General features: G+C 42.0%; 1 protein-coding gene across 8 annotated transcripts in view; it reads right to left on the reverse strand.

Moving 5' to 3' along the window:
• The window catches only part of thada (THADA armadillo repeat containing), a 432101-nt gene that overhangs the window by 317261 nt on the left and 91688 nt on the right, over window positions 1-23152 (reverse strand). For all 8 annotated transcript variants that reach the window (XM_068045168.1, XM_068045169.1, XM_068045167.1 and 5 more), the window contains 4 exons: window positions 22309-22441; window positions 21576-21698; window positions 6733-6855; window positions 3065-3156 (listed from right to left, as the gene is read on the reverse strand). In XM_068045168.1, the coding sequence (XP_067901269.1) occupies window positions 3065-3156; window positions 6733-6855; window positions 21576-21698; window positions 22309-22441 (471 nt within the window). The remainder of the gene's footprint in view (window positions 1-3064; window positions 3157-6732; window positions 6856-21575; window positions 21699-22308; window positions 22442-23152) is intronic.

A 23152-nucleotide genomic window follows, 5' to 3' on the forward strand; every position in this document is an offset into this window, starting at 1 on the left:
ACGTATGAGGAAAAGCCAGAGAAATCTAAGATTCTTTATGTTGAAAAGGAGTTACTAAGAGTGAACATTATTGAAGTATACAAGATATTAAATTGGGCAAAATAAGTACATCGAGAGGATTATTTCAAAATGCCTAGTTTGGACTGACATCAGGAAGGACCTGTTCATGAAAGTGGCCAACACGTGGAACGGTTTTCCAAGTTGGGTACTGCAGGAACATATTCAATCAAGGTCCATTTGGATTCATTTAAAAACTGGATAAATGAGCTAAGGAGGACTGCTTGACTTTTCTTTTTATCGTGTGAATAGAAAGCCATTTGAAAAAAGCACAAATTCTAAAACTATTGATTCTCTCCAGTTCTGTTGGTACAATTTTTATGCATAACAATTACAGGCAGAACAGTCAGTTGGTTAAGAAAATTTTACTTATACAATATTCTATACAAGTGCCCATTGGCAAACCTGGAGTTAGAGATTAGGAAAATTTCAGAGGTTCAGAGCAGTGAAAATCAGAAGCCAATCAAGGGTAATGGAGAAGAAGGGGAGAAAAAAAAATAGAGGTGCAACAAATAAATGTATCCATGAAAACTTTTACAGTTGTCAAGTTTAACACATCTTGACAGTCAATTTGATTATTTTGTTCTTCCCCAGTGACAGAGCTTCGCAAAAGTGCACTTACAGAACCACCTGATGGTAAATACCTGCTACTGCATCATTTTACATGCTTCCTTACTCACATTTGTTGCATTAAAGGCAGATCTACTCTCCAGTAACAACAGGATACCTCCCAATGTGCCAATCACTTGGCACAAAGGATAATCAATAGATAGTTATCATTAATCAAGAAGGCAGATTATGTTCAGAATTTAATAGGCCCATATGCCTTGAATTCCAATTACTTTGTCCTTCCCTAGCCTGACAAATTTCATTAAACTGTAATGATGGAACTAGTCAATATTGTGGGATGAGAGAAAATCTGCTTGATCTGTGCTCACACATTATGGCCCACCAGCAAAAATCCTAACATTGGACTGCTATGTCATCATTATGCTTACCATAGTCCCTTTATTTGCATCATACAGATAGGAGTAAGACCACAATCATTGTGACCCTTATTCAGTTTTTACCAAAACAATTGTTGGGAGTGCTACTCCATCTAGTTTCTACCAACATCGATGTGTATTTGTAAATACAGATGCTGTTTGACAGTGTGATTCGAACACATTTCTGCAGTACATTGATGATGCAATCCCCAAATGCTTTCATGTGTTGAATGTAACAGGTTAACGTCCTAGCTACTAAACAAGAGAAGTGGACATGGAGTAGAATATCGGCGTGGGATGGCCATTGGGTCAAGATGAGTTAATTTGAAGTTATTCCAATTGATTTTAATATTAAAATGAAGGATCTGCCACCGAATTGCCGGGGGGGCGGGGAGGAGGTGCACCAAGGCCTCACTGCCACCAGTAAAATGCAGTGGGACTTTCGCGGCGCCAGGGGTCGTGGCGGCCCTCTCCCAGAAGAATTTTCTGGGACCCCACCCCCTCCCCAGGGCCCCCAATATCGGAGGGCTGGTAGAATTCTGCCCAAGATTTTTCTTAAACTACAAGTGTAATATGTGTGTGCTTTGCAGTATATTTGAAGTACATTAAAACTATATAGAATCTCTCAGAATTGTGTTTTTTTTTAAATTATTTTTAATGATTTAAATTTTATTGAAATAAAAGTAAAGAATAAGGCCAATAGCAAAACCATTTCCAAAACTGGAGAGTGAAAAATAGATGAGGTAGCTCAGCAAGAAGTGACAACAAACCTTGGCTTTAAAAGCTGGAAGACTGACAGGATATGATGAAAGTTTTCAGGAATGAATGTGTTATAAGAATAGTCTTTACAACAAGGAGTGGGAAGAGAGCACCGCGAAGACAGGGGGAGGGGGGAGGGAGAGAGGGAACAAGAAAGAGGAGGGGAAGAGCGAGAACGTGCAGGCGGGGGGGGGGGGGGGGGGGGGCGCGGGGTGAGGGCAAGAGTGCGTGCAGAGGCTGGGCTGCCAAAGCACGTGCGGGAGAGGGGGCTGCCAGAGAGCGCGCGCGCAATGGGGGAGAGACAGCGCGCGCAATGGGGGAGAACGATCGAGCGCAATGGGGGAGAACGATCGAGCGCAATGGGGGACAGAGCGTGCGGCCGCAAGAGAGAGAGAGAGTGCCACTCGAGAGCTCTTGATGGAAAACGCGCGCGCGAGACAGAGAGAGAGAGTGAGAGAGATAATGCGAGAAAGACGGGGAGAAAAACAAGGACAGAGGGTGAGTGAGGAGGAGGCAGGACAGGTAGTCCAGGGAGGGTGGATACAGGACAGAGATAGTGTAAAGGTGAAATTAGAAAGAATTTTTATCACTTATCAGGAGTGCAATATACATATTAGAATTTATCCAAATACAACAGCAGTGCAGAAGTCTAATATATGAAAACGAAAACCAAGCTTCTTGGAAGCAGATCTGATAATGCAATTGCGAATGTTAATTTGAGGTCACAGATGGTTTGTCCCTCATTGTCGATGACGACAGCTAATGTGTCTCCTCCAATTTACTACACATTTTGCATGCTCATAAATGTCCAATTTTCCCCCCACACAGGATATTGCATATCAAACTATCAAATGGACTCCTCCATTATCTAAACCACTTTCAGATCACAATCTTTGTGTTGAAAAACTAGATGATGCAAGGTGGCAGAATCATGCAAAATCAGTCCACCGGTTCCTTTTACTACTAGCCAGCTGTGAGCTGCCAAGCGCTTAAGATTATTGACCGCAGCATGCACAGTCTGTCTCGGGCGTGAGTCCTGGACACCTATTCAGGAGTCTTTACCAATAAAGCAGGTAGCACACTTCTGGTGTAAAATGTGTGCACATAGCCTGCCATATTGCATGCTTAAGAAAAACCAGTATGGTGCCACCAAATTTCAAATGTGCAATCTTGGCATACAGCTGAAATCAGGGACCAAAGTTTCTTTGGCATAATCATTATTTTCCTTTCACAATAACAACCAAATATCAAAGAAATTTTACCTGTTTTTCTTGGAATGCTCATCTTTTCCTCTTTTGACTCCAAATATCCTGGTAATCAGCGCACTAAACAACAAAGTGGAAGAATTTCGTACCTGGTGATCAAAAGCAAGAAAATGTTATGGCCTGTAGATAGCTTTCCATGTACTTTTTAAATAAAATTTGCCTCTGCATTTTCACTGCACTCCTGTTTCAAACTCGATTATACTTGAAGAGGAAAAACAAATCAGCATTTCAGAGATCTGAAAGTAGTTTAGATAATGGAAGTCTATACGTTATGACCCAATGTCCTGTGCGGGAGAAAATATTCCTTGGGAAAATTGGACTTTAAAGTCACATGAGAATGCACAACATGTAGTAAATTGAAAGAGACTCATAGGCTGTCGTCATTGACAATGATGGACAAACCATTATCACCTTCTGTGACCTCAAATACAACTTTGCATTATCAAAGCTGCCTCCTAGAAGCTTGGTTTTCTTTTTCATGCATGAGATTTCTATATCGCTGATTTGTACAGTTATGCAAGATATTTAAGGTTGCGTGTTTACCATTACTATAAATAGTTACCAACAATTCTAACAGTAATTACTTTTTTGTTAATATGTTTCAGTGTTGGTTTTAGAGATTTGAAGCTTCTGAGAAAATGGTTGATAAGATTTACAACAGTCAAAAGGAATGAGGGAGGTGAGTTAATGCATCTTTTTTTAATCCACCTAAGAAGGCAGATGGGACCTTGGTCTCATGTCTCGTCCAAAGGAAGTCACCTCTGACTGTGCAGCACTCCCTCAATACTGCCCTGAAGCGTCAGCCTGGATTGTGTGCTCAAGTCTCTGGACTGGAATTTGAACCCTTAACCTTCTGACTCATATATGACAAGTACCACCACTGAGCCAAGTAAAATTTCCAGTTTTAGTGGCAATTTTTGCCAAATTAGGGATATTTTTATGCTGTGATTCCCTGCTATTTAGGAATTGGACTGACTTCCCAAAAATCATTTCACATAGAACTCTTTGCAGTTGGCAGAGGAGAGACTGAATTTAAATTCAGAAGTGAAATGGCTCTGCATGACCTACTGTGTCCGTCTCCCAGCTATAAACAACCACCAGGTCTAAATTTGAGAGACTTTGGTTTTCAGTACTGTTGATTCTGGCTGCACCTTGTTGTTTTGCTAGCTAATATCAAAAAAAAGTCCAGATCAGTTTACTGGAAATAAAACTGTGTACATAAGTCTTGCCTCAGATCTGAGAAGCCAGTCCAAAGTCAGTCAATAAATGTAATCAGGACCTAAACCTACAGTAAGGACCACTAAAAAGAATACTGAATGACAGAGGTTAAAAATCTCTGTTCCTGCAGCTTTAGCCTTTACTCACTAAATGCAATATAACACCACTTTTGTGCAGCGAAAACTTGTGAACCATGCGAAAACCACAATTAACATGCCGTTTTTCCTTAACCCGATAATTAAAGATTGAAATAAACAGGTCTTTTTTCTTTGGTAAACAAATGAAGGAAGATAACATCCACAACCAACATGTCTTTTGGAGACTTTTGGATTATACTTTGTGCTTTGGCAACTTCGGGTATTTATTTTAGAGTAGGTTTGTTTGATTTGGTTGGTAATGCAAAGCCATTTCCGCAAATATCTGACTCCACTAAAGAACAGCCAGACTTTTTAAAAAAGAATCTCTTATCCCGCAATTTGACGTTTGTTTCAGCTGAGAAATCTGTGTTGCAGGACTTTTGGTGAATTTTCCATCAGACTGCTGAGAGTCAACAAAATGTTCTAATTAAAATAGCCAACTACAAACTCTTTCAATTACACTTCATGCTTCAAATTTTGAAATCAGTGTTATCAATACCAAGATATTTTGTAAAATGCATATAAACACTAATTGCTATATCAATTTCCATATTATTGGCAACAAAGGCCCAACTCTGATATTACTAATTCTGTTTTCTATATGCAATTCCTAGGTTTGAAGAACACTTATACAACCAAATGGGTACAGAAGAGAAAACATACACACTGGTAATATTACTGCAACTTGAACATTACAAAGGCTCAATATAAATCAACCATTTCCCTAGTCTCTCCCAAAGTACAATTTTAGTCAATTAAAATTCAATCTGTAATAAGGTGAACTAATTTACCACTTGCTGTTTGTGACAACAAGTGATTCAAAATCTAACCATGTAGACAGTCAAATGTTATAACATGTGGCCTGGTAAAATAGCAAGCAAAACATTGGATCTTTACATCAGAACTTTGTTTAATCTCTATTTTAGTGCCTTCAGTGATTCTTTACCTAATTGTGAAGTAATAAAGTTGCTGAAATAGGGATTAATTGGGAGAAATGATGTAAAACTCCAACATTGAGCTAACCAGTCCTGTAGTGTCTTTGCCAGGGGACGACAGATTTTTTTATTCATTCATGGGATGTGGGCGTCACTGGCTAGGCCAGCATTTATTGCCCATCCCCAATTGCCCTCGAGAAGGTGGTGGTGAGCTGCCTTCTTGAACTGCTGCAGTCCATGTGGGGTAGGTACACCCACTGTGCTGTTAGGAAGGGAGTTCCAGGATTTTGACCCAGCGACAGCGAAGGAACAGCGGTATAGTTCCAAGTCAGGATGGTGTGTGACTTGGAGGGGAACTTGCAGGTGGTGGTGTTCCCATGCATTTGCTGCCCTTGTCCTTCTAGTTGCTAGAGGTCGCGGGTTTGGACGGTGCTGTCGAAGGAGCCTTGGTGCATTGCTGCAGTGCATCTTGTAGATGGTACACACTGCTGCCAATGTGCGTCGGTGGTGGAGGGAATGAATATTTGTGGATGGGGTGCCAATCAAGAGGGCTGCTTTGGCCTGGATGGTGTCGAGCTTCTTGAGTGTTGTTCGAACTGCACCCATCCAGGCAAGTGGAGAGTATTCCATCATACTCCTGACTTGTGCCTTGTAGATGGTAGACAGGCTTTGGGGAGTCAGGAGGTGCGTTACTCGCCGCAGGATTCCTAGCCTCTGACCTGCTCTTGTAGACACGGTATTTATATGGCTACTCCAGATCAGTTTCTGGTCAATGGTAGCCCCTAGGATGTTGATAGTGGGGGATTCAGCAATGGTAATGCCATTGAATGTCAAGGGGAGATGGTTAGATTCTCTCCTGTTGGAGATGTTGTTGCCTGGAACTTGTGTGGCGCGAATGTTACTTGCCACTTATCAGTCCAAGCCTGGATATTGTTCAAGTCTTGCTGCATTTCTACACGGACTGTTTCAGTATCTGAGGATTGTTATTTTTAAACATGCAACATTCAGTTTTAGTGATATCAAATGAACCTCCCAAGGATTGTATAAACAATACAAATGTACATTTAGCAATAAATCACATCACATTATGATTGGAATATCCTTTACAAGAGCTTACATCAACATTACACAGCTCATCTTTCCTACATCAGGTCAGAGGATTGCTGCTCTGCTCAACAGATGAGACATTTTGATTATATGGTGAAGAATTTCCATTAAAAAAACACATTTAGAATGCAGGAGCCTACACACTTTACATTAAGGGCTTTTCTTCATATTTTGGTTTCACTTGTCTTTTTTTTGGTTTTGATCACATTAATTTTAGAAGCGATCCAGTTACCAGAGTTTCAAAGAATGTTAAAAGGTTATGACTTACTGCCCACACAGGAGATGTAAAACCAAGGATGGCTGCTTGTATTCCATCTGCCACATATGGAATGACATTTTCACCTAATTTGGTGTCTCTAAACAGAGCTCGCAAGATGTTCAGAGCATGTACCTAACAGAAACAAAAATATGTACATAAGGAGTTATTTGTGAAGAACAGCATGAAGTGCAAGAAACTTTTTTTGCAAAATGACCACTTTTTGCATCTCCTCTCCCTCACCCTCCAAAAAACTGCAAGACAGAAAAACCTCTTGCATTTGTACCTTAGAAAACATGTTATACAGGTCATAGACGAGAATTGGACACGAGGCAGTAGTAGATGATGTCGAGGAACATCATTCAAAAACCCCATAAACCTACCTTACAGCACCCTGTGACATGGCGGGCAAAAGCCACCATTTAATAAGTCCGACCACAACAAAATCCTTCAATGATGGATCGGCTGATGGCTGTGAAGGCAGACGAAAGGTTGCAGCAGGGCCTTGTCCAAAATTATACAGACTCGCCTGATCACTGAAACCAGACAATGCCCTGCCAAGACAATGCGGGGCCTGTTGTGCAACAGGCTTCCCACTCTAAAAAAACACCATGCCCCTTCTACAGTAGTAAGAAAGACGACCAAAAGCCATAGTAAAATAAATAGGTTTCAAACAAATGTCTGAAAGTAAGAAGATAGCAAAGCAGAAGGATTTAGGGAGGAAGCTCCAGAAAGTAGAACGTAATGTTCTACTGAAGGCAATTCTAGCTGATCAACAATTTGATGATCAGGTAAGCAATCTGAAGTTGGAGAGAACGGAGGGCTTTTTAAGGAGGCGGGTGATTAATCAAGTCTTGAAGGGGAAAAGAATTGTGCCACGACGAAGGAGGCCATTAACAATGTCAGTGAGCATTGAAACAAGGAAAGGATCAGGAGGTCCTGTAGATACGACACGGTATGCTGGTGATGGACAGGGCAGATGAGGTGTCTATCAACAGATCACTTTGTCCTGGATAAGGTCAAGCTTCTTGAGTGTTGTTGCACCTGCACCATCCCAGGCAAGTGAAGAATATTCCATCACATTCCTGATGCGCCTTTAATGTGGTGGAAAGGCTTTGGGGAGTCAGGTGAGCCATTTGTCAAAGAATACCCAGCTTCTGACTTCTCTTGTAGTAGCCATCGCATTTATGTCATTGGCCCACATGAGCTTCTGGTCAATGGTAACCTTCAGGATATTGATGGTGGGGGACTCTGTGATGGTAGTACAATTGAATGTCATGGGGGAGTGATTAGGCTCTCCCTTGTTGAAGATTGTCATTGCCTGGCATTTGTGTGATGTAAAAATGCTGCCGTTTATCAGCCCAAGCCTGGATATTATCCATGCCTTGCTGCACGTAGGCATGGACTGCTTCATTATCTGCGCAATTGTAAATAAAGCTGAACGCTGTGCAGTCTTCAGTAAACAGCCCTACTTCTAGCCTTACGACGAAGGAAAGATCTTGCATGAAACAGCTGAAGATACTTGGGCCTCGGACGCTGCCCTAAGGAACATCTGCAGTAATGTCCTGGGGCTGAGTTGATTGGCCTTCAACCATTTACCTTTGTGCCAGGTAGGAAACGGTTAAGTTTTACCTCAATCCCCATCAACTTGAGTTTCACTAGGGCTGCTTGGTGCCACACTCTATTGAATGCTTCCTTGATTTCAACGGCCAACACTCTCACTTCTGGAATTTAGCTCACATCCTTACTTGGACAAAGGACGTAATGAGCTTTGGAGCTGAGTGGTGCAACTCAAACTGAGCATCGCTGAGCAGGTAACTGGTGTGCAAATGTCACCCAATAGCACTGTTAATAACTTCTTCCATCACTTTGCTAATTGGCAGTAAGCTGATAGGGTAATAACTGGCTAGTAATTAGACAGGATATACAAAGGGAATTTGCTGCGTTGTCAGATAGATGTCAGTGCTATAGCTGCACTGGAATAGTTTTGCTCGGGGTGTGGCTAGTTCTGGAGCACTGGGCTTCAGCCCAATGGCTGGATGCTGTCAGGGCCCACTGTCTGCTATATCCAGTGTATGCAACTGTTTCTTATGTCATGTGGAGTGAATTGAATTGGTTATTAAGATTGTGTCTGTGATGGTCAGGACCTCAAGAGGAGGGCCAAAAAGGATCATGCACTCGGACTTCTAATTTAAGATACTTGCAAATGCTACCGGCTAGTCTTTTGCACTCACGTGCTGAGCTCTGCCATCATTGAGACTGGGAATGTTCATGGAGTCTACTTCTCCCATTAATTGTTAAATTGTCCACCATTCACAACTGGATGCCAAAAGGGTTGCAGAGCTTTGACCTGATCCATTGGTTGTGGGATTACCTAGGTCTTTCCATCGCATGCAAAGTCCTGTGTTGTAGCTTCACCAAGGTGGCACCTCAGTTTCAGGTACGGCTGCTGTCTTCTAGAAGGTACACATCAGCAGAGCAATGGCTTGCTTTCACAACTACATCAATCATAAGTGTTAATTAATTTGTGCATTTTAATTCAGTTCCTTCACACTGTTGAGCACAGAAACATCTCCAAGGCAGTTCACTGCAACTACGTTATCAATGCTCATTGTTCAACTAAAAGAACATGAAAAAGGCAAACAGATAAATCAAAAATGTGGAGATTATGATTCTTTGTGATAATTCATTTTTCAAACAGTATCTTGATCAACATCCTTTCAAAATATTTTAAAGATGTTCAAAGCTTAATTAAATCATCTGTAGAGTATTCTCAAATCCACTCTGCTCCAGACCTTATTACAGCCTTGGTCCAAATGTGGACCAAAGAACTGAATTCCAGACGTTAGGTGACTGCCCTTGACATCAAGACAGCTCTTCTAAAGTATAAAACATAAAAAGTTGGGATGTTTGGAATACACGAATAATGTATATATTTCTGCTTTAGAACAATATTGCAGCCAGCTATGAATCATGGGCAATAATCTGCAGTGATGACATCAGAATCGTCCCTGTAATGTCAACAGTTGTTTTTAACTCAGCATTATTTGTATTTTGAGACAACAGCATATGTCATATCAAAAAGAGAGAGAGCGACATAGACAGAGAGCAAGCAAACAGGAAGAAAGAGTTTAAAAGGCTGTAATTTACTGTAGCGAATTTTGGATGGCATTGTGAGCTACTGAAGTGAAGCTCAAGTGGTTTGTGGTGTCAATTGAACCATGAGATTAAATTACAGCCTCGTTACTTATTCACTCTCAATAATACAGAATTCTATATTTAGCTTATTATCCTTCAGTTTATTCAGAGTGCTGTGACCAAAGTGAAGTTATGCTCAGTTTCTCAGCTCATGCATTAAAACATTCAGCATTAGACATTAAAACAGGAGTTGCAGAACAAGTCCGCCTTCAAAAAAAATGCACTCAACAGCTTCTCTCCTCAACTTTTGGTTCCATTGTAAAAGTCAGTTATAAAGCACTAAGCTTAGAATCTTTTTAACCCCCCTTTCTATTGAGAGTTATTGATTTTCTGAGAACTTTTGTTTAATGAGGTTTGATGACATAATTGAGCAAAGTAACTGGCAGGAGTTACTGAACTTCACAGATAGAAGGTACACATCAGCAGAGCAATGGCTTGTTACCACAACTACTATAATCTGTCAATTAATTTGTGCATTTTAATTCAGTTCCTTCACACTGTTGAGCACCGAAACATCTCCAAGGCTGCTCGCTGCAACTATGTTATCAATGCTCATTGTTCAACCAAAAGCTGACTGCCCTTGACATCAAGACAGCATTTAATGGAGTATGCCATCAAGAAGCCCTAGCAAAACTGAAGTTGATGGGAATCAGGGGGAAAAAGCTCCACTGGTTGAAGTCATACCTAGCAAAATACAAGACAGTTGTAGTTATTAGAGGCCAATCAGCTCAGTCCCAGGATATTGCAAAGGGGTTCCTCAGGACAATGTCCTCAGTCCAACCATCTTCAACTGCTTCATCAATGACCTTCCCTCCATCATAAGTTCAGAAGTGGGAATGTTTGCTAATGATTGCACAGTGATCATTTTCACTGGCAATTCCTCAGATAATGAAGCAGTCCGTGCCCATATGTAGCAGGACTTGGACAGCATCCAGGCTTGGGCTGATAAGTGGCAAGTAACATTTGCACCACACAAGTGCTAATCAATGACCACCTCCAAGAGAACGTTTAACCAACTCTCCTTGACATTCAGCCGCATTACCATTGTCAAATACCCATCAACATCCTGGGGGCTCACTATTGACCAGAAACATAATTAGGCCAGCCACATAAGTACTATGACGACAAAAGCAGGTCAGAGCCTGTGTATTCAATGGGGAGTGTCTCACTTCCTGAGTCAGCACCCCATCCACCACCTTAAACATTCACTCCCTTCACCACCAGCGCACCATGGCAACAGTGTGTACCGTCTACAAGACGCACTGCAACAAATCACCAAGGCTTCTTCAACAGTGGCGGCACAGTGGCGCAGTGGTTAGCACCACAGGCTCACAGCTCCAGCGACCTGGGTTCAATTCTGGGTACTGCCTGTGCGGAGTTTGCAACTACAAGAAAGCCCCCAGCGAGTTAACATCCGTAGCACTTTAAGCAGCCAGAGGCACTGCACGAAGAACAGCGAGGTGCTGCGCAAATGACTACTGGTAACACCTATACAGTCATATTCAGCTGGCCTCAGACACCGGAAACATCAAAGGAATGTATGATGGCATTAAGAGAGCTTTTGGGCCAACCATCAAGAAGATCGTCCCCCTCAAATCTAAATCAGGGGACATAATCACTGACCAACGCAAACAAATGGACCGCTGGGTTGAGCACTACCTAGAACTGTACTCCAGGGAGAATGATGTCACTGAGACTGCTCTCAATGCAGCCCAGCCTCTACCAGTCATGGATGAGCTGGACATACAGCCAACAAAATCGGAACTCAGTGATGCCACTGATTCTCCAGCCAGCGAAAAAGCCCCTGGGAAGGACAGCATTACCCCTGAAATAATCAAGAGCCAAGACTGCTAAACTCTCAGCACTACATGAACTGCTATGCCTGTGCTGGGACGAGGAAGCAGTACCTCAGGACATGCGCGATGCCAATACCATCACCCACTATAAGAACAAGGGTGGCCGCGGTGACTGCAACAACTACCGTGGAATCTCCCTGCGCAGCATAGTGGGGAAAGTCTTTGCTCGAGTCGCTCTAAACAGGCTCCAGAAGCTGGCCGAGCGCGTCCACCCTGATGCACAGTGTGGCTTTCGTGCAGAGAGATCGACCGTTGACATGCTGTTCTCCCTTCGTCAGATACAGGAGAAATGCCGCGTACAACAGATGCCCCTCTACATTGCTTTCATTGATCTCACCAAAGCCTTTGACCTCGTCAGCAGACGTGGTCTCTTCAGACTACTAGAAAAGATTGGATGTCCACCAAAGCTACGAAGTATCATCACCTCATTCCATGACAATATGAAAGGCACAATTCAACATGGCAGCACCTCATCAGACCCCTTTCCTATCCTGAGTGGCGTGAAACAGGGCTGTGTTCTTGCACCCACATTTTTTGGGATTTTCTTCTCCCTGCTGCTTTCACATGCGTTCAAGTCCTCTGAAGAAGGAATTTTCCTCCACACAAGATCAGGTGGCAGGTTGTTCAACCTTGCCCGTCTAAGAGCGAAGTCCAAAATACGGAAAGTCCTCATCAGGGAACTCCTCTTTGCTGACGATGCTGCTTTAACATCTCACACTGAAGAGTGCCTGCAGAGTCTCATCGACAGGTTTACAGCTGCCTGCAATGAATTTGGCCGAACCATCATCCTCAAGAAAACGATCATGGGGCAGGACGTCAGAAATGCTCCATCCATCAATATTGGCGACCATGCTCTGGAAGTGGTTCAAGAGTTCACCTACCGAGGCTCAACTATCACCAGTAACCTGTCTCTAGATGCAGAAATCAACAAGCGCATGGGAAAGGCTTCCACTGCTATGTCCAGACTGGCCAAGAGAGTGTGGGAAAATGGCGCACTGACACGGAACACAAAAGTCCGAGTGTATTAGGCCTGTGTCCTCAGTACCTTGCTCCATGGCAGCGAGGCCTGGACAATGTATGTCAGCCAAGAGTGACGTCTTAATTCATTCCATCTTCACTGCCTCCGGAGAATACTTGGCATCAGGTGGCAGGACCGTATCTCCAACACAGAAGTCCTCGAGGCGGCCAACATCCCCAGCCTATACACACTACTGAGTCAGCAGCGCTTGAGATGGCTTGGCTATGTGAGCCGCATGGAAAATGGCAGGATCCCCAAAGACACATTGTACAGCGAGTTCGCCACTGGTATCAGACCCACCGGCCGTCCATGTCTCCGCTTCAAAGACGTCTGCAAACGCGACATGAAGTCCTGTGACATTGATCACAAGTCGTGGGAGTCAGTTGCCAGCGTTCGCCAGAGCTGGCGGGCAGCCATAAAGGCGGGGCTAAAGTGTGGCGCGTCGAAGAGACTTAGCAGGTGGCAGGAAAAAAGACAAAAGCGCAAGGGGACAGCCAACTGTGTAACAGCCCCGACAAACAAATTTTTCTGCGGCACCTGTGGAAGAGCCTGTCACTCTAGAATTGGCCTTTATAGCCACTCCAGGCGCTGCTCCACACACCACTGACCATCTCCAGGCGCTTACCCATTGTCTCTCGAGATAAGGAGACCAAAGAAGAGTTTCACTACAAGCTACACAAATACAATAGTGCAAATGCAGTGTGTTTTGGAGCACAGCCTGCCTCATTACAAAATACCACTGACGCACAGTGGCAGCAGTGTGTACTATCTACAAGATGCACTGCAGAAACTCACCAAGGCTCCTTCAACAGCACCTTTCAAACCTGCAACCTCTACAACCCACAAGGACAAGGGCAGCAGTTGCGTGGGAACACCACCACCTGCAAGTTCCTCTCCAAGCTACACAACATCCTGACTTAGAACCATAATGCCGTTCCTTCACTGCCGCTGCATCAAAATCCTGGAACTTCCTTCCTTTCAGCAGTGTGGACATACCTATCTCACATGGACTGCAGCGGTTCAAGAAGGCAGCTCACCACCACAATAAATGCTGTCCTAGCCAGCGATGCCCACATCCCATGAATGAAAAAAGGTGTCCAAAGTTCTCTTGTTTATTGAGCTGGAAGTCAGATGGTTTCCTGGAAAGGCTTGATTTCCTCACAAGACCTCTCAGTGCCCCTTTTAAAAATGATTTCCAGGGACTGTTTTCCAAAGTCAAGTGGCCTATACATGACCCCTTTGAAAACCCCAAAGTTTAACATTTCTTCAAACCTTTCAAAAATGAATCTTCAAAAAATATATTTAACAAAACACAGAGGCACTTTTGTAACAATGTCGACATAGTTTTTGTCAAATTCCAGAAAGCTTGTTGTGAAAGGATGGTGCTGGAGCCTATCTTTACTCAGTTTCACATTTATTGTACAGAGTAAAAGGATTACAATCATGTAGCTTCTCATTCAAACACTTCACCAGTCTCAGTAAGTATCTGCTTGGAAATGCTCAAGTAAGACCCCAAATAACGCCCTCCACCTGCATATAGTTAAACAACTTACACACAATTAACAGATTCCATTCTTTCTTTTATAATAAAACTTAAACCAACATGCTCAAACAAAATCTTCCAGCACCACTAACAATTTCTTAGTACTACATTTCTTTTTGTGAAATAATAGGATAGCTGATGAAGGCTCCTTCGACAGCACCTTCCAAACCAGCGACCTCTACTAACTTGGAAGAACAAGGGCAGCAGATACATGGGAACACCACCACCTGAAAGTTCCCCTCCAAGTCACACACCATCCTGACTTGGAACTATATCATTCCTTCACTGTCGCTGGGTCAAAATCCTGGACCTTCCTAACAGCACTGTTGGTGCACCTAGACCCCAAGGACTGCAGCGGTTCAAGAAGGCAGCTCACCACGACCTTCTCGAGGGCAATTAGGGATGGGTAATAAATGCTGACATAGGCAGCAAAGCCCACATCTCCCGAATGAATAAATAAAAAAACTTGCATCTACCCATTTAAGTTTGGAGATTTCCTTTCTCTCCAGCATTTGTTTCAATTCAGCAAGGTCAATATGTAGTCTTTTCTTACTCACACTTTTTGTAGCGTGTAGTGTCCCACAAAGAATTATTCACATAACATTCAATGGGTATCCTATCTTCAGTAAGACCGTTGTTCAGAGGTTCACCCAAAATATTTGACAAACAGAACCCCATATCCACTGCCTTCACAAGCCCGTGTTTCTGCAGCTAAAGTGCTTTTAACGAACCATTTTATTTTCTTAGCTTCCCAAGCTAAAGGGCAACATATTCCATTTTCACCCATCAGAAATACTATGAAATCACTGCACTTCAATACCCATCAGGAAGATTAGCATGTGAAGCATCACTAAAAATGACCAGCTTCATGGTCTTTGGGTCACCCAAGGATGGGAACTTCAGTACACATTTCTCTAGATTTAATTTTTAATGTTTTATTTGCCCTTAAAACATTCTCAACTTTCGGTTGTTTCATCATAGTACTCATCTCCAGCATATCAAAACCAGTTTAATTGAGTAACCAAGCTTTGCAATTGCTCAGTCTCTGCTTTAGATATATCATCTTTCTGCAATGACCTAGCATGGTTAACCAGGATGGGAGTAACACTCTAAATACGATCACTGATTTAAAGTTATTTCAGACTAAATCTGCTTAATATCTGGACCAACATATTTAAAGGCCCCACAACCCTGACTCCCAATCTTAAATTCTACCCTAATCTCATTCATAACATAATTCTCAAAATCTGCAGTAAAAGTCCATAAGAAATCAACATGCATCGTGAAGATGCCTGAAAGTTCCCCAATAAAACATGGCATGATCTGCTTTTAGTTGAACACAACCAATTTTGAACAAAACAGATCTCACCGAGAAATACCACACCCTGGAAGCATCATTAAAGGCCGTAGATGCATCTGTTCAGTTTCCAAAGTTTTCCTTCTGCATCTGCTGCCTCTTTGGGTGGTTTTAGAAACACGTTTCTGAAAAGTACCATCCTGCAGAAATGTGACTTTGATGTCAATGGATCTACACTCCCATGTATATGTGGCCAAAAGAGCTAAAATGATTTTCGAGATTACCTCTCCAGCTGTGGAAGAGTCCACTCTATCAGTATCACCCAAAACCCTTCAAAACCCCTCGCCAATAGCCTCGCTTTAGCTTTACAAGTCCCATCGGGAAGGACCTCTTCAGTACAAAACCATCCATGTGACAAGGCTGGCTGTCCCCTATCTGGTACTTCAGAACAAACACAAAACCCTCTCCAACTCCTTATGTTTTGCTTCCCTTAGTTTATCCTCAAGTTTACTGGCAGCCACTAAAACTTCACGGTCATGAGGACTTATGTTCCTAGTTCTATTCCACGACGGCTCTCTAGCCTTTGTTTCATTGTGGAATCTGTTCAAACTACGGCCTCTTTCGCACTTTCTTGTCTTTCGGGACTACTGCTATAAGATCTCCCTCGAACACGATCAGAAGCTCTTTCTTCAGTATGTGATCACTTCCTGATGCAAGAGTCACTTCCAGTCCCACTATTAGAACTTGCACTGCGCTTCGTTACTCTCCACTCTTTCACCCCATTCTGCCAGTCCATGAACCTTGCTTCTTGACCATCATTAAATTTTCCTGCACATCCCACAATTGTTTCATCCCTCAATTTATTCGCCCCCTCTGGAATATGTCACCCGAGTACCTACTCTGAGCAATTGGCCTTTAGATGCAATAGCTCTTTCCCGAGCATCATGACCACTCACATTACTATCCAACCCTTGATCTAGAATATTCTGTTCCTCGGGACCTTCATCACTAAACACAAGAATTTTTTGCACAATGTGCCTCGTTTCCCTCTATCAGCTGCTCAGTTTCTGAGATTTTGTAATCAACCCCAATTAATCACGAGGAATGCACCTTAACAGTTTGATTTTCATGCTTAATAACTACTGTCTTACCATCATGACCAATTACCTTACCAGGGCCCTTCTATTCCCTATGACCCTCTCTTTTATAGTACACCAAATCTCCCGACTCAGATGGCCTAATGCTATGGCTCAGAGCTCTCCAAATTTTCTCAGATACCCCAGCCTTGATAAAGCCCATCTCCCTGCAAGTAAAGCATTCAAATGTGCAGAAAAAAATGGAACTAATAGTACCTTCTAGAGCAGGACAGTTGCACAGTAGAGAAGGTAATCTGAGATTTCATCCATAGACCAATTGATAGGGACTATATCCTCCAACCATCAGAAGTGAATTCTTTGCATGAACTGCCCATGCCAGGACAATTGTCAACTTGCAGTTTGGTTGGTCAGCTAAGATTTTATGCAGTATTTCATCAATCACTGCATGATTCCTTTCACAGAGCCCATTGCTGAAAGGACTTTCAGCTGCAGTATTCATAACCATAATGTTCATGTTTTTACACATGTCTCTGAACTCATCATTGGCAAATTCCCCTCCATTATCAGTCAGAAACTTAGCTGGTGCCCCAATTCCAGTCCCTATCTATTTCTCCATAATTTTATCTACAATCACCCTTTTATCCTTGCTATTTATTATTGTAGAAAGACTAAATCTAGTTGCTAAGTCTATAAAACGCAGAATGAAAATATTCCTGTCTTTGTCCCATATTTTTAAATCCATGGCAACTACTTCATTAAAGTCACAGGTCAATGGAAGGCTTACAATAGGACGTAATGGTGTGTCCTCCGATACTTTTTACAGATTTCAGACTTTTCAATAATCTCTTCTATTATCCTTGTAAAGTCTTCATCATTCATACCTGCATCTTTTAGCAGGGTTTTTAATCTCTGACAAGGGTGAGCAAATTGTCTGTGTAACCTTAAGACAATTTGCTTTTTATCTGATTCTTATCATCTGATGCCATTAATACTTCTCTAACACTAACTAGAAACTTCAGGTTTTGTTAAGGGGACACAATAATGCCCTGACGAGGTAAACTGCAAATTCACTGACTTTTCAAAAACAATTGCATTATCATGTGTTCGATTGGCAGATGTCCATTCGCCAAATCAGGAAGCAGGAAACAGTCTATGATCCACAACTGTTTTATTCTCAAACCACAGTTCAGTACAAATACCAGTTTCCACTCTTCTCTTCTGGACTCATTCCCTGTCCAGAAGTAACTCCCCTGACTGAGGAAAACCCCAGCCCTTAAATACAAGCTGCAATGAGTATCACCTGCTCTCTATTAACTCTGAAGTAAGTCCTGGTTAATTAAAGGGACCAGCATTTTCAACATTGTCATCATGCACCATATCAAGTTTCATTAGTGCCTTTTTCATTGAAGGTTTACTCAACAGTAAAGACATCTCACTCGAGATTACATCAGTACTGATAAAGTGGCTTACTCCAGCTATTTTACGTGGAATTACCACTCTCTTCAATGACTTCAATGTGTAATCATAATCAAACCTAAAGCTGGTAGTATTTTTACACTCTTTAACTTTGCGTCGACCCTCGCTACTGAATGAATCCAAATAACATTGTAACCAATCAATTCCACATACTGTCGATGTGCAAGCACTAATACAGCACAGTTGAACAAATCCACAACTCTCACATACATCACGTGACTAGTACAAATCATTCATATTCATCATTCTCTTCCTCTTCTGCCTTAGAATTTTCTGTGTCAGGTGTTATTTCGAGGACTCTGTCCCTCTGCTTTGGGCAATTCATTGTATCATGATACTTTGAGTCAAAACCTGAAGCACCTATTAACTGTTCCTTGGGCATTCCTGGGATTCATTTGCCTATGATTGCTGTTCCAATTCTGTTTTTCGCTGTAATAGTCAGATCTGCTAAAGGTGCTTTCATCCTCATTCCTCCTGTCCTTAACTCTTCCATTGTACTTCTGCCAGCGTCCAGTATCTGGACCATCTCAAAATCCAGTAAACATGTGAATGGTGGTTATGTGTTATGGAATATGGGGTTAATATAGGATTAGTATAAAATGGGTGGTTGTTGGTCGGCACAGACTCGGTGGGCCGGAGGGCCTGTTTCAGTGCTGTATCTCTAAATAAATAAATAAATAGGAGTCCTCCATTTTTTGTGTCACTGCAAGATTCCTTATTTGTTCTACCAAGGCTGCAGGAAATGACTGTTTCCCCAGGAATTTATTTAAGGCAGCAGACAACTAACAGGGAGTCTTTTTCCAAGAAACAAACCCTAGTTAGAACCAGCAGCCTGTCCATATGCGACACCCTTACACAATCTAGCAACTTAAATGCCAGCACTGAACCAGGGATCTCCAAATCAAATTTCCTCAATCTTCTATACAGTCTGTTAAAGTCCATGATGTATTCCTCCATTGAATAACCATCTGTTTTCCGAAATCTATCAAAATCTGACCATGTCTCATTCGCATTCAATAGGTCATTGTCCTTATAAATTTCATCCAAGGATTCTAACAGAAGATCCAACACTTCATCAGTATCCAACTGAAAAGCATCCAGTTTACAAAACACTTTACTTAGAACCATAGAAAAGTTATGGCACAGAAAGAGACCATTCAGCCCATCGTGTCTGCACCGCCCATTCTAATCCCACCTTCCAGCACCTGGTCCGTAACCTTGCAGGTTATATAGCACTTCAGGTGTAAGTCCGGGTATCCTTTAAATTAATTGAGGGTTTCTTCCTCCACCACCGATCCAGGCAGTGAATTCCAGGCGCCCATCACCCTCTGGGTGAAGAAGTTTTTCCTCATGTCCCCTCTAATCCTTCTACCAATCATTTCTGATTTTACTTTTGGTAGGAAGTGACAAAGCCAAGGCCATACCGTGTTTCCTCTTTGGTAGGGACGTAACCCATGTACATATACCCACTTCATTCTTTCACTGGTCATATGATTCAGACTCAGAACATCGGAGGGTAATCATACTCTGACAATTTACACTTGTTTTGTGCCATATTTTCCACAATAGCCAGTGAGATTTTAGTTTTTTAATTTAAAATCCTAGCTTCCAGCCGTCAGCTTTAGGCACCCATCCTCTGCTACCATGATAAATCCCAGAAAGCTTGTTGTGGAATGATGTTGGAGCTTACCTTTACTCAGTTTCACATTTATTGTACAGAGTAAAAGGATTACAAACCTGTAGCTCCTCACTCAAACCCTTCACCAGTCTCAGTAAGTGTCTGCTTCTCAGTGCACAAGACAGACACCAATTAACACCCTCCACCTGCATATAATTGAGTAATTGACACATAATTAACAAATTGACAGTTTTGACCTCAACCAATAAGCCTGGAAGGGAATTCATAACACGATGTGAAGATATTTCTCCTGCATTCTGTTATAAATCTCTTGGATTTAATCCTACATCTATGGCTTTTTGTTCTTGACCCCTTAACTCTGTTACTATTTACTCTGTCCGATCTCTTCATAATTTTAAACATTGGTATTAAATCATCCCATAATCTGCCTCACTAAAACAAGAGGCAATTTTACAAGTCTTTCTTCATATCTGTATTCTCTCCTACCAGGCAACATGCTACTGAAACTGCATTGTACTGTCTCTAAAGCCTCAATCCCCTTCCTACAGCGCACACAGCACTCTAACTGAGGTCTTAAGGTTTTATACAGATTCATGATTATTTCTTGCCTTTAATATTCTATGGCTCTCAAGATTAAACTTAGAATTCTATTAGCTTTTCTCATAGCCTTATCAACCTGAGGTGCAAGCTTTAATGTCCTGTGAACCTGCACCGCAAGTCCATCTGCTCTTACATAGCACTGAGCCTACTTCTATTCAGAGTATAATTACTGTTGCTTTCTTTTTTTTACCAGATTGCATCACCTCACATTTTTGTCTGTTTTTGCAAGTCACAGTAACCTGCAACTTCAAGTCTGCCCAGTATTCAGCAACCAGAGAAGCCATGTTGGTAACTTGAATGGTAAAAGCAATTTGCTGCACAGAAAATTGATCCATGAAATCAGAAGGTACAGAATAGTGACAGGAAGAGCTTCTGGAGTGAATCAGGAATTGTTTCAGTCATACAAAGCAAAGCATAGCTGAATCAGAAAGAAAAATGATCAACAGCCAGCCTCAAGGGTTAACATTAGGGCTATTGCTGTTTGCATATTAATGACTTGGAAATGAGGATAGAAACAAAGCTAATACAAGGAAGAAAGGTTGGGCGGGGGCAGGGGGGTGGGGAGTACTGGAAATAACAAGGGACAGCAAACCAAATCCAGAACAATCTGAACAGATTGGAAAATTGGAGGGACAAGTGGAAGATGTCATTTAATTAGATAAATGCAAGGTGATGAGACCAGGAAAAAGGAACAAACAGCAGGAATAAATGGCAGTAGATTGCTACACAGGAAAAGGATCAGGGATGCTGACTGTGGAACACAGAGTCTAGGAAGACAGTGGACGTGAATAATGATAAAAAAAAATCAGCACCCTTGTGAAATTTTCTATGAAGAAGAGAAGTTATCAAGGGATACAAGAAATGCAACCTGAAGTATCAAAATCTGCTCCACACCACAAAGAAAAGTAATTGTATCGATCCTTATCTGTGTCAGGGAATAGCAACAATTGTACTGCAGTGAGAAATTATTTTGAGTATTTGTAATTCAGTAGTTTTTCTATTGCATTACAGAGTATCTACTTACATTAAATAACCCATTAACAAGGACAAATCAGAATACAACGCTAATGAGTTCCAATGTTAAAATATAATCCAACGTGGCACAGTCTACAGCTCTTGTCTCTTTGCTACCTGTGGAATGGTGGCATGTTCCTCCTGGCACATGGCTAATGGTATTGCAAGTGAGATCAGTTCCTTCATTGTCAGTTTCAGAAGACCCAAGTTGGATCCCCTCGGTTCAGAAGACACCAAGGCCTGCAAGGGGGGTGGAAAGAAAGAAAATGTACGATCAATTATAAAGACCTCGTTATCCTTATAGCATGAATGGGATGCTTTTTCTTTGTTATATTTGACTTAACCAGTTTTGGTTTCCACCTATCATTTAGTTCTCCCGCCTTCCTCTGCACAGACATTTCTCTGCCTTTCTTAGTATAGCAATTGAAAAGTATGCTGCAGACTGCTCTACATTTATCAAAGTAAAATGCTATTTTATGGAACATCCTGAAATTGATGTCTTTTCATAGCACAGCATCCTTCAAGAAGTATCCTTAGATGAGCAGCTTCCCACCTTGTTTTACTGACACCTGAGCCAAAACAGAAGTGTAAAGAATGTATTATTAAGGCTGTTGATCTATTATCTACATTTTAACATGTTACATAAATTTATACTGCTCTAAGTGAACTTAACAAAACTTAGAGGTTAGCTATTTTGTCACTTTTGCATTACTTTAAAATAAAAAACACATTCAGATCCTCACACCTCTAATGATACACGATCCATGCACCTCAGCAAGAGAAATCCTGCACTGATTCATAGAAGGCAACAGAACATTAACTCAACCAACGAACCCCACCCCTCCATTACCTGCACGTAAAATGGGATTCCAGCACTACGTCGGGTAGCACACAGTTTGGAAGCAGGGGCACTGGATTTAACTTCCTGTAGAACGTCTTCTAGCCACTGCTGAGGTAATTTCTGCAGAGCAGTATTATTACAACTAGAAATAGAGAAAAAGGCAACAGCTTAGCAAATTCAGTTTTGGTTGCTATTACTCTCCCCCTACAAAGCCACCCTTACATTCATGCTATCATCTTCAAGCTGACGCAGCTTACTATATTAGGGCCCTAATACGAGTAAGTTATTCAGTATTTTCAATAGATCTGGCATGTGCTCTGGATTCCTATGGAGAAACCCAATCCAGTATAGCAGGTGTGCACTTCCTGCTTCAAGCAAGTGTCATTTCCTGCCCACCATGCTAGAGACTTAGACGCCCAAAATGGGCGCAGAGTGATAAAACCTCCAGGCCTAAGTCTATTTGTGGAAACTGCTATCTAGAGATGAATAAAAAAAACAGCTGGGAAGAGGTTTTAACAGCACTTGAAATATTCAACCCATCTCTTCTCTGACTTGTATATTTCCAGTGTTTTCTGTTTTCAGCAGTGTCAACTTTGAACTGCCAAAGGTGTGTTGTTCGTCCTTCGAGGCAAACATGACAATGTCCACCATCTAGGTGTTTGGTAGGGTTCCAGTGGGTATGTAGATCTGCGCCCGGAACAGTCTGCTGCAAATAGGGCAGGATACCACAGATAATTGAGTTTTGGACAAGTTGCTGGCTCGGGATTTCCTCTCCTTACATTTTGTCTCTGTGATATGCACTTGCTTTTGAAGCAGGTCGCACCCTTTTTTATTTGGTTGCGCCAGGTACAGC

The sequence above is a fragment of the Heterodontus francisci genome, chromosome 13 (genome assembly GCF_036365525.1).
Source record: "Heterodontus francisci isolate sHetFra1 chromosome 13, sHetFra1.hap1, whole genome shotgun sequence".
NCBI lineage: Eukaryota > Metazoa > Chordata > Chondrichthyes > Heterodontiformes > Heterodontidae > Heterodontus > Heterodontus francisci.